This window comes from Embiotoca jacksoni, unplaced genomic scaffold (genome assembly GCF_022577435.1).
Source record: "Embiotoca jacksoni isolate LCO1_2020_lvr unplaced genomic scaffold, fEmbJac1.0.p SCAF_5, whole genome shotgun sequence".
In the NCBI taxonomy this organism is placed as follows: Eukaryota; Metazoa; Chordata; class Actinopteri; family Embiotocidae; genus Embiotoca; species Embiotoca jacksoni.
The window spans coordinates 9507080-9519217 of record NW_027185403.1 but is presented as its reverse complement, the minus strand read 5'-3'; the positions used below and the strand labels follow the sequence as shown (position 1 = coordinate 9519217).

At 38.9% G+C, this 12138-nt stretch overlaps 1 protein-coding gene across 1 annotated transcript in view; it reads right to left on the bottom strand.

Moving 5' to 3' along the window:
• Positions 1 to 12138, bottom strand: part of dock2-like (dedicator of cytokinesis protein 2) — a 94980-nt gene that overhangs the window by 51065 nt on the left and 31777 nt on the right. The window contains exon 25 of the mRNA XM_069170664.1: positions 2841 to 2983. Coding sequence (XP_069026765.1) covers positions 2841 to 2983 — 143 coding nt within the window. The remainder of the gene's footprint in view (positions 1 to 2840; positions 2984 to 12138) is intronic.

Here is a 12138-nt window from a genome sequence, read left to right as displayed (position 1 = left end):
AAGATGACAGTTAAGATATATATCTTTATATTACTGCAACCAAGATGATGCAAACTATTTTATCAAAATATCAATATCTAATATTCTAACATGAATATATTTATATTACATAAAGAATAAATACATATTGTAAAAGTGGCTTTTAATGTCAAAGATGCCTAGGATCTTGTGTTTGTTATGTTTGATGACCCTGGCAGGGTAACAAAAATGTGCTCTGAATAATGTCACATAAAAATAGCACTACGGTCTCTCTCAAAAACATGTATATGTAAAATATGGACAATTACACAGCCATGGCAGGTCCACTGGACAAAAATTGACATAAACACACACACACACACACACACACACACACACACACACACACACACACACACACACACACACACACACACACACACACACACACTATGCTTTACAGTGAAGCCGGTCAATGGAAGCTGACTCAGACTTGCCTGGGGGTAGTAACTCACTACTGAAGCATCTGCTACATCCAAACACACCTTAGCACGAATGCTGTAGGGCGTGTGTGTGTGTGTGTGTGTGTGTGTGTGTGTGTGTGTGTGTGTGTGTGTGTGTGTGTGTGTGTATGTCTGTGTGTTTGTGTGTTTATGTGTTTGTGTGTGTGTTGGCCTGACGGCAGAAGATTCAGAGGACCTGATGAGAATCGGGTAGATGTGATTAAACCACATTAAATGTACTGACTCACAACCACAGGACACAGTCAAGATAAAAAAAAAATTAAAAAACAGGGAAAATGTGTGCGTGTGCGTGTGTGTGTGTTTGTCTGCGTCTGTGTGTGATCTTGCATACCACATTTCCATCTCAGACTACATTACACACACCCTTATACACATCACTCGTATAGAAAGGTTGAGGTGCAGCTGTTGATCCTAAATAAGCCTAAGTCTTCCTGGCTCACTGTAGGTATTCTGGTCTTCTGGATAGCGTTTTCTCAGGCGGCTGTCTAAGACGGTAGACGAGAGATGAGAGACACAATGCTTTTTCTCTTGCCTAAAGTTTATACTCTGTTCATTTATTCCAAACTGTATCCAGGCTGGTTTATCATCTTCACTAGAAACATAAACACGAAAAACAGAAAACAAAAAAGCAGGAAAAGCTCTGGCGAGCCATGTCTTTCTTTGTTAGTGTCCTCACTTTATCACACACATACACTCACAACTCTACACACACACAAAAGTTACAAAGTTACTTATAAATTCAAAACAAACTCTCCCACAGGCAGGAGCATCTGTCTATCGCATCATCTTCTCTTCTATCTATGTTTCTCTCCCTGAATCTCTCTCTCTGGTTTGGAGACATCTGTGGTGTGACAATTTAATCAGGTACCACCCAGAGCGAGGAAAAGACGGGGGTGAAAAACAAAGGAGAGGGGGTGCAGAAAATAAGTGGTGGAGGGGAGGACAGGGGAGGACGGGGGGAGACCGTCTCCTATAACCTTTTCCTCCTCTACCTTGTTGTTTTTCTTTCTTCTTGGACCTGTTTTCTCTCCTACTCCTTCTATTATGGTTTTATTGTAAAATGCCTCTGTCCTGCTTTTTCAATCAGTATTCATTTCTCTGGCCTTTTCTGCTCTTCATTTATCGTATGACAATTAAAAAAAAAGGAACGCTATATAATTGATGTACTATTTACTTATGTATTTATGCATGTCGATTTCTGAATACTTTAATTTGGTGTCTGACGCATCCAACGGCAGATTCTTGTCCTCATGTAGTTCGATAGAAAGCCTCTATGAGGCTGCGTGTCTGTACATACTTGTATTTGTACCTGTCATGTCCTTTTGACATTCTGCATCCACATGCTTTTGTTTTTATTCCTCAGCCGATGCAAATTCACCTCATCAAATTCAGTCCACTCCACTTCATTCATTAATTTGCCCTCTTCTCTCACTTCTGTCTTTTCCTGGCTCATGCTTCATTAATGCATTCAAATAAATTGATGAAAAAAAGCCATACCTTCACTTCAAAGACTCAGCGGGCTGTCAGCAATTCGCAGAAGCAATTAAAAAGCCCTCAGCTGGATGCTGGTGATGTACAGTATTTGTTTAGTGAGTGTGTGTTAAAGGTGTTTAGTTCAGGAGCTAACTGGATTTTGTTTCAACAGACTAAGATGTGGTAACATGTGTGAAACAAAATCAATTAGATTCTAATTGGTCAAGGCCTGCCTCATTGCACAACTGGATGACTGAAAACAAAACAGCTTAAGGCTATCTACTCTGGAGCCGACAAATTCCACTGGGTCGGTATACAGCTCGGGTAGTTCAAATATTTTTCATCTTCCTTTTCATCTCTTCATGTGTGTTGATCGTGTCTACATAAACTCGGGTGTTGCTGCTGCTCGCTCCTGGGATCAGGTTAAGTCACGTAAGCTGCATCTAAAGTGAACTCTTACATCTGATTTTGTTTCCCACTGACATTCGATTGCATCAATGTGGAAAAGACGACACAATTCAGCCATATAACTATTGTTTAAAACTACAACGGGTTTGGACTGATTTTAGCATACTGGTTTTACAGAAATCTTAAAATTAGAAAAAGTTGTAAGGAGAGAGGGAATGAGGTGAGAATGGAGAACGCGAGAAACCTTTGTCTTGGCTTCAGGCAAAAGCTGTGATTGGGACTTGGTTGTGCTTAATGCAATTACTTGGAAGAAGTTCTTAAGTGTGGTCAAAGACTTGCTGTTAATGCTGCTTTTTAAATAACTAGACCTAATCCTATCCATGTGTGGCCTAAAGGATTAACTCTCACTATGTTCAGTGTGCACACTGGACTTGTTCGCACTGTATTTTACTATAAATGGTTGCTGTGTTGTCTCACCACATTCTCCCTGCTGAGGACCTCCAGGATGTTGTTGAGCAGCTCCAAACTATTCCTCCTCTCATCATGAGGCCCGTCAGCCATACTGGCCAGTGCCCCGCTCAACTCCCGCAGCATCATGGGTAACAGCACATCACGGCACTCTGTGGGAACAAAAGCACACATGGTCAAAGATGGCAGGTTGAAAAAGCACGCACAATATTAGACAAAAAAAAAGGTCAATAACCTGGTGATTCCACAGGACACTGGTCTTTCATGCGATGTGTGCAATGTGTTTTTACTCTGCCCAATGCAGGGCTTCATAACTCATGAGCATTTCAGGAGCAAAGCGATTAGTCTGCTTGATTCTGTTAACTTTCTGATTTGGTCATTTTTCCTTGATTTTTGTGATTCCAGCATATGTTGGGAGGCCTCATCGAAAAATGGTTTATATTTTTTGAACTATCTGTGTTTCTATATTGTTGTAATTTCTTTGTTGTAACCTGCAGAAAAAGTTAATAACATTTGTTGTGGTTTACTTGTTCAAATGCATTCATAGTCATAATAACTGTTTGTAGCTATTTCACATACAGTGCCTATAGCTGGAAGAGAACAAATATCTTGTGCTACTTGAAAGACCAGAGGGTAGACATTGATGTAGTGATGTTATAGGCTGCATGTTTGGGAGTCTGCACAGGGCATTTCATTTTAAAAACTGACCAGGATCCAAAAGCCTTGCCACTGTCTGACTTCCATCCAGGCTGATCAGCTCTGTGCAGCTTGACACGGTTTGACAACGACTTAAGTCAAAAATTGCAAATGGGACAGATGTGAGGTGATAGTGACCTTTGACCTACAAATCTCATCAGTTCATCTTTGCGGCCAAGTGAGTGTTTGTCCCAAATTTGAAAACATTCCCCGAATGCATTTTTGAGATATCGTATACAATACCATGGGGTGGATTGACAGATGAACAAACAACCCAAAAACATAATGCCTCTGGCCATGGCTGTTGCCAGCACAGAGGCATGAAAATTGAATAGTGTAAGACAGCATAAGCAAGAATGATTTTTCATTCACTCTTTTGGGCCTTAACAACTTTAAAAACAAATATCAAAAGCTACAACTTCAACATTTACTTTAAAGGGATTTTTCTCTGAAAAACCCTTCAAAACTTAAACCCAGGCCTTTACATCAATCGCTGCAGCACCTGTGGAGACAGCTGCACCCACACAGCTATGAGTAATGATGCCACTGGACCCTGAAGAAGAAATTCAAACCTAAATCCAGACTGCACAATGGAGTGATATCAATCAAGTGTCTATTTACAGTTCAATGGATGTCTGCTGCTCAGTCACATAAACAGTCAACACATCAATCACAGAGGCTTTCCGTTTCCTCTATCCCATCTCTTATTAATCCTAATCTTTATTTAATTCATGAGGTACTTTGGTCACACATGCAATACATCATTAGTAATTACATCAATAAAAATGTGTCAAAGTGAAGACAACTACAGAAAACAATTACATTATTATGTATTAACATACATAGTTAAACCAAGTACTGCATAAATTAACAAAATATTTGTTCTTTTTACATCTGTGCTTGACTGCTCTGTACATCTTTTATGAATGGTAATTGTTCACAGCGCTTCTATGTGGGTTTTCCAAGGTCATTCAAACATTGCAATTTCCTGAAATCTGCTATTTTAAGGAAGGGTTTGAGGTTAAATTTTTTCTGTACATGTCAGTTTGTGTCATAATCAAAAAGATACTATGCATAATTTTGTTGACAATGACATTTGATGTTTTAATGGTGATACTGGCCATTTGATTTAAGGATGCTGTGACAGATTATTAAAATTGCTGATTATTAAAGGACCATACACATGATGGAAAAGTAGAGAGGGGCGTACAGAAATAAAAGGATATCGTCTTAGCGATGTTCAATGACAGAACTTGATCAAAGAGATAAATCATAATGTGCCAGCGCCCAGTTGCTAATCCTCTCTCCCAAACATTCACATAATAGTTATAATACTTTGTGATAAGGAAGTACAGAGGAACTTGGCTGTTTTGTGCAACCAGGTGTGCGTCAGACTTTCTGGAATCTAAAGTATAAACATTGCCATGCGCTGCTGGCCTTGAGGCCGTAGGACTGTCAGTTCAAGAGGTCAATGCGACCTCATGAGGATCTTTTACCCCACCCTGGTACAGAGAAACCACAGGAGCCTAAGAGGGAGACAAGCCTGATCAGTGGAATGTCCTTGACAATATATGTAACCTTGCTAAGGCAGGTAACTATTATATGCCTAACGCCTTCCCTTAGTGGCAGTCACTTCCCACAACAGGCAGCCATATTTAGCTTTTGTAATATTTTTCAGAATTCTCTACGCTTTCAAAATAAAATGCCCCAGTTATACATCAGACACTAATGTCTGAAGTGTTTGTATTCCTCTGCTGAGCCTCTTAACATCACAGCTTATGAACTAAATGTACTGCAGTAGCTGAAAGAAGAAGGTTGAATGTTGGACTTTACTTCATCATGTGAATGGACCACCAGAAAAGATTTACAGATCACAATGTAATTGTATCACTCAAAAAATAAGGGAGTTCAACAAAAACCAGTGCAGACATGTGTTTCATTATGATGCATTGCCTATGCAGAGCAAGTGTCAAGTCTCTGTGAGTTGATTTTGACAGCATACTGGAATGAACTGAGATCGATGATACTCTGGAAGGTAAGACAAAATTTCAGCACCACGTGCATTAACTATGAAATGGCTGTGCATAATGTAAGCTGAAAGCACACAATATTTACTGGACTGATCACAGCTAGAGAACACTGCAATTGTCCTTTAAGAAGCTATCATATTATAATTCACATCTTCTATGTGTATGTAAAGTGTTTACCAAGTAGTTACAAGTATGTATAATATAGGAAAATTATGATCGCGGTGTGTCCCAACATCAGCTCATCCATCTTATTTCTTCCTCTTGACAACCTTGACCTCTCCCTTTCCTGTCTTCTTCTTCCTCCATCTTTTTGCCACCCACCTCCTCCACCGATCCCTCTCTTTGTACACAGAGCCCATTAAAAGCTCATTTGCGCTGATGCTCGTTAGCTCCATTATTAACTGAGCCAAGCCTACACGCCTGCTGAGTGGACCCTCATCACAATGCTCACTCTATCACACAAACATGAAGAGACGAAGGGGGATCAGAGACAGACAGGGAGAAATGCATGAGTCACTGGATGTCCTCAATGACTCAGAAATGGAGGGAGGAGGAAGGGATAGAGGAGGGGCCTGGACAGGGAGAGTAAATCTAACAGGGGGAGGAGGAGATTTAAGTAAAACAGTGGGAAACATAGGATGACAAACCAAAGTAGTATCTCAGTACCATGCAATTAATCGAATCTATTTAACATAGCGTGGATTAATATCTAAAAAAAAAAAAAAATGGTTCCTTTGTCAGAACTGAACATGAACTAAGGAGGTCTCCTGGTGTGAGTCCCTTTAAGAAAAGTGGAGGATGGTAGTTTAGATGATGCCAGCACTGTATTTGAGAAGGAACCCTGCTAAATCGGTTTAATCCATCAAAGCAGAAACTCATCATCTTTGGTCCTTTCATACAGAGGGTTGTGTTTCATAGCAGTATTGTTGTGTGTGTGAGCTTGAGAATTAATCCATCGGCCTTCTGGGCTAGATGTACAATTAAACCTGTGAACTCTATTCCCTGGTGACATAACCCCAAAGCCACATGCTTCTTTTTTTATATTGATCTAACAAAGAAACACACTTGATATTTTTGGGCGCAACATGTTCAGAAGAGAGAAATGGAAACAGCAAAAAAGCGGGGTGTTGTAATTGTAACCTGTGGTGTGATACATTCACTGCTTCTTGTTTTTACTATTACAAGGCCCAGATATAATTTAAAAAAAAAATAACTACATTGGCAGGGTTCAAGGTCTACGCCTACCCTAGATGCAATGCTAATATGCAGGAAGATAAAAGAATAAATTAACCGACTAACTTGCATTACTGCACATTGGGTTGTTCATCACATTGAAAACCAATAATAATGTAAACAAATACTTTACAGGCTAGAAAGGCATTCGAGCTTCTATTATACATGACAAGCGGCAGTTTGCACAAATGCCATTTGTAAAAATCATATAGGTCAAGGCGACCAGAAAACTAATAGGCTCATACCACATGGGTGCAAATGCTTTCACCAGTGAATATTCTTCTGTTCTTTTCCCCCATTTCCTGTTGGCCTACACTGCACTACGTGAACAAAGACAAAAATGTCAAAAAATAATCTTTAAAAAAATCATGTAGGTCCGACATGAACTGTTTTTCTTTCTCTGTTTATCTGTTTAGCACAAACTATCTGGAAAAAAATAAGGAGAGAAAAAATTATAGTAAGTTTGGGCGAAAAAGTTCTTGTGTAATTGTGATGTTTTCTTAGAAAAACAGATTCAACTTTTTACAACAGCCTGGTAGCAGGCCTTCTCAGATATAATGCACTGCTTGACTATAACTGTCCATAGTGAAAGTCACAATGGCCTCCACTCTAACTGATCTTTCTGCAGGGCCTGCTCACACCAGAAGAATTTAAATTTTCACCAATTTGAATAGTGATGAAAAATCTGTGTCAAACCCAAGAATGAATTGTCTCTGCATAGCTGTGTGCTGTGCATGTTAATGCAGAGTAAAAACTCCTTTAGTTTATAGTCAGAGGCTGCTTCACATCTTAAATTTCACAAAACTGATAAACTGTAATAGCTTGCTCATCTCCGGCTTCCTTTGAAAGATCTGTATTGTATGTATTGATTTTACTTATGTGCCCATTTCCTTTCAAATCACGTCTAGAACTCCTAAAAATGAGCAACAAAGAAGAAGCACAGGTTGCCTTGGTAATGTTCCAGACAATGTGGCTGATAGTCTTCAATTCGTGATGCAGAACTGTGCCTTTAACTTTGCAGGTATTTCTTAGTTCCTTGCCTGTCCTGGAATAACATCAGAAATGGTAATATCTGCTGCCTCGGTCTGAATGGTGGCTTTCTCAGAGACTGCTTTGAGCTGCACTCTGGCCCTCTGGGCTTTCAGTCTTGTAAAACATCAACTACAATGGTGTGCAGCTCCCTGGTCGAGGTCATTCTTTAAGAGGGTATTTGAAATGATAATGCTATTTGAAAGAACACTTTCTTGGGTCACTGCACCATGGCTGTCCATACACTCTGACCCTGTGAAGGAACGCGTGTATTTATACCTACAGATGAAAATGCCAAAAAAAATTAAAAATAAAACTCCTTTCTGGGGATCACATCTGAAGTCCATTAAAACATCATGGATGATTCTTGCATTTCTTCTGACTCTCATTTAAGCTAAGAGATCATTGAAGTGGAATTTTATATCTTGGATAAGTCACAATAAGCTTTACTATCAGTAAAAATCTGCCCTCATTTCAGATGGAGGGACTTTCATTGTCATTGCTGCTCAATGACAAAATGCAACTAAAAATCCTCCTCCCTGCTAGTAACAGTTTCACCTTTGGAGCTCTCAAGGGCCAAGATATTTTGTGAATAACTTTTATCTTTTCTTATATATATCTTATCTCTAGAAATTCTTCGAAAACATCACAGAAATCTTAGATTTCCGTCACTTGGAGTAACTCTTAGCACTAGGAATCTTTATGAATATGCCCCCTGGTGTGTTTCCACTTGTTTATCTCTGACTTTTTTTTACATTTTTATTTCTATTGTTCCCTGGTCATTTTTGTACAATACAGTCTTCTTTCTGTCTTTTGTCTGTTCTTTTTCATCATGTTTTTTTTTCTTTACTTACCCTCTACAAGTCATCACCTTTCCTTGTGATTTCTCTGTTTTTCTTCTAAACTTACAGTGTCCATCATAATTCCACTTCTCCAGCACAGCATTTAATGTCAAATTTATTTCACTACTTCCATTGATGTGTCAATAATATCTGCTGTTAATTACGTGATCAACCGATCACAAGTTTTGTATTATTGCAAGCTTTGTATCTTGTGTAGTCAGTGACTATAATTTTAGGTATTGATGTTTAGATTCTTATCTATCATGTAATGCCATCAGGGGATCGGTCCCAAATGTATTCAGCAGTATGACAACAACACCAAGCACTCAGCCAGAATCTCTAAGAACTATCTTCAGAGATGAAAACAACAATGAGTCCTGCAGCAGATGCTATAGCCCCCACAGACCGCTGATCTCAACACCATCGAGTCAGGGTTTGCATGAAGCAGATGAAATAGCCAAAAGAGCCCACAGACAACTGTGACAAGAAGAATTGATGGAAGCTCAATGAAAAAAAAATAATTTTATATATATATATATATATATATATATATATATATATATATATATAAATACAAATGATTTAGACAAGCACTGAAAGCAATCTCCCTTTGTTTAAAGCGCCAAAATCAATCATGTAATATTGTAGACCAGTACTATGTGCGCTACGTGGTCTAGATCTACACTGACTTGACCCAAAACTTCCTTTTGAGCTGTTCCACATCCTTCACGAGTATTGGCACAGTCTAACCCTTAATCCTATAACTGTATTTTTGCAGAGGCCTGCTAGAGGCTGCTTTGTAACGCAAACAGCATAAAAAGAGATGCTGCCAGAGAGGCTCAGCTAAGAGTTAGAGGGGTAGTGGCAAGGGAGAGTTACGAAAGGAGAAACTGTGCATTTTGCCCACGTTTTAAGTTGTTTGATATAACATGCGAAAATAAACATTTCATTTACAAGATATTCATAAGGTAGAAACGCACTATTTGACGCACGCACACGCACACGCACACACACACACACACACACACACACACACACACATACTTGTGAGTAAAATTAACATTGGTGAATGAATCATTGGTTGCACTTTCCTCCACACGCCTGTGCTTCTTTGTTCCACTTGCCTGTGTGATTTAGTTGCATGTTGTGGGTTATAGCCTGCGGTACAAAAATCCCAAAAATCAATTCAGCCATGCTGGAAGAAAGTTTTGCCAACAGGCAATGACAAACAAATGGAAATCAAGCTCTTGAAGCAAACATTGGGATGCATTTGAACCTTTTCTGTCTCTTACTAGAGTGTGTCAAGTACCCATACGCACACAGGTGCTGACGCAAAACACACAACATATTCAGAACACACACCAATAGAGCCTCAAGTACTCATCTATATTCAATTCAAAATGTCTATTTATTCTGGCTGTAATCTTGGCCTTTGATTATTAATACCAGTGTGTGTCTGTGTGCCCGAGTGCGAATTGTCCTTTCTGTGTCTGATTTGGTGCTTCGCTGCTATTTGATGTGTAAGTGCTTGAATCTCTTTGTGCCTGTGTGAAAGTGTGGTTATGTGTTTAGTTTGCGCAAGGAGACAGCCGCCTGTGCTGGCATGCAACCACACACAGCGAGTAGCTTTGATGGCTCAGCATCCAGCTCATCCTTTTTCTGTTCCATTTTTTTCATTTGACAGGCAAACACAATAAACTATAGCACATGATAATGAGATGCAATCTCAGTTTCTAAGAGCCATGTAAATCAGAGTTTTCTCCCTCTTTCGCTCTATCCCTTTCTTTTCCCTTCCTTGTTTGTTGTCCTTTGCTGCCGGGAAGATAGAGTGATAGAAAAGATGATAATGAGGAGGTTTTGGATGCGAAACGACAAGTACATTTTTTTAGTTGAGAGGTGGGCTGGGACCAAGCCAACTGTCTTCTCACTTGGTGATAACTAAATGTCTCTGTCATGTCACTGTGGGTGTTTCCTCTCATCCACTCTCCCTCTATCTTTCATTTATATTCCTTTTTCTCTCTTAACTTTTTCTCTTGCTTCATGTTTAAATCCTATTTAGAATTTAAAGATGTACTTTTTCTATGTTTGTATGAAGGCTGTGCATGTCTGTCCACATTTGCGATTTTTAATTTATTTATTTATTTATTTTAATCACTGACTCTGTGTGGCGTTAAAAATAAATTTGACATGGATGATTTGTAAAAGCAAAAAAGCGGCCTCAAAATAGTTTAGTAGGACAGTATTTTTTTTCAAAGACGTGCATAAAATTGTCTTGCCTATATGAATGAGTGCACTCCCAAAATTATGGGCAGATAAGTTACAGATGATAGAGTGCCCTAGTGAATGATGGAGATATAAAGTGGCAATGATGCCTGAAAGTACATTTTTCACTGTGATTTCTGCTATGATGCTGATAAGACCTGGCACAGAACAAATGCTGTCAGCAAAACTAAAGTAAACACATTCACAGTAAAGGGAGCTTTCATGAATATAGTCTTCACATTTTCTATCAAAGTGCACATTCACAGGTAAAAGATATATATCTTTTTAACACATTATAGATGTATTATACCAGGTATATGTTGATATTATATTGTTAGTACTGACAGAACAGAGCATGTTTGTCATGTTTATCACAACCACAAAGACTTGGTGCAAGGTTAACAAGTACTACATAATGTTAAGATAATCATCTTGAGTGCTGTTTCCAGATGCAGCTTTTATTTATTTTACCCAGTGCTTTAAACAGAGGGAAAATTATCTTTCTCTGTCTTTCCACCTGTCTTAGCCACCCTCTGAGTCCCCCACTAATTGCCACCACTCTTCACAGCCTTCCTTCTCTGACCCATCATCCATATAAAACCAATTGACCAATTACTCTGTTGGTAACTTTAGTTGTTACATTGTTTTGATCAATTTAACTGCAGCTAATCAATGGTGGATGAATGCTTTGCAGTCAACCACCTGATGGGCAGATTTACTCCTGGTGTCCAATAATCAGACAGTAATATATTACAAAGCTGCTGGCTCTAGCTAAGCCTATATCTTATCTCAGTTTTTAAATCCTGCTTTGTGTTTGTTCAGATTGAATAACAGGGCAAGCACTTACACTAAAGCTGTAAATCTCCATTCATATTATATTATTATAGTATCTCAATTTTACTCTAATATTTGTCTTAATATCTCCAATGTTACCCATTTGAACTGTTATTACTGCTGCTGTATAATAACCCAGCATCCCAATAGGGATCATTAAGCTTCAAACACTCTCAGAAATTACATTTTACTGCTTAACAGTACAGTGGAAAGCCAGCTATTGACAAGACCATGCTGTTCTGTCAGGTTGCTCCCATCTCTGGTTAACATTAACGCATGCTCGTATCTGTACCAAATGAATTATAGGCAAGCGTGTCCATGTGCTGTGTCCCCTTATTGTCCTTGTCTACTTTCAGTTTCAATTGAGATCACCCCACAGAC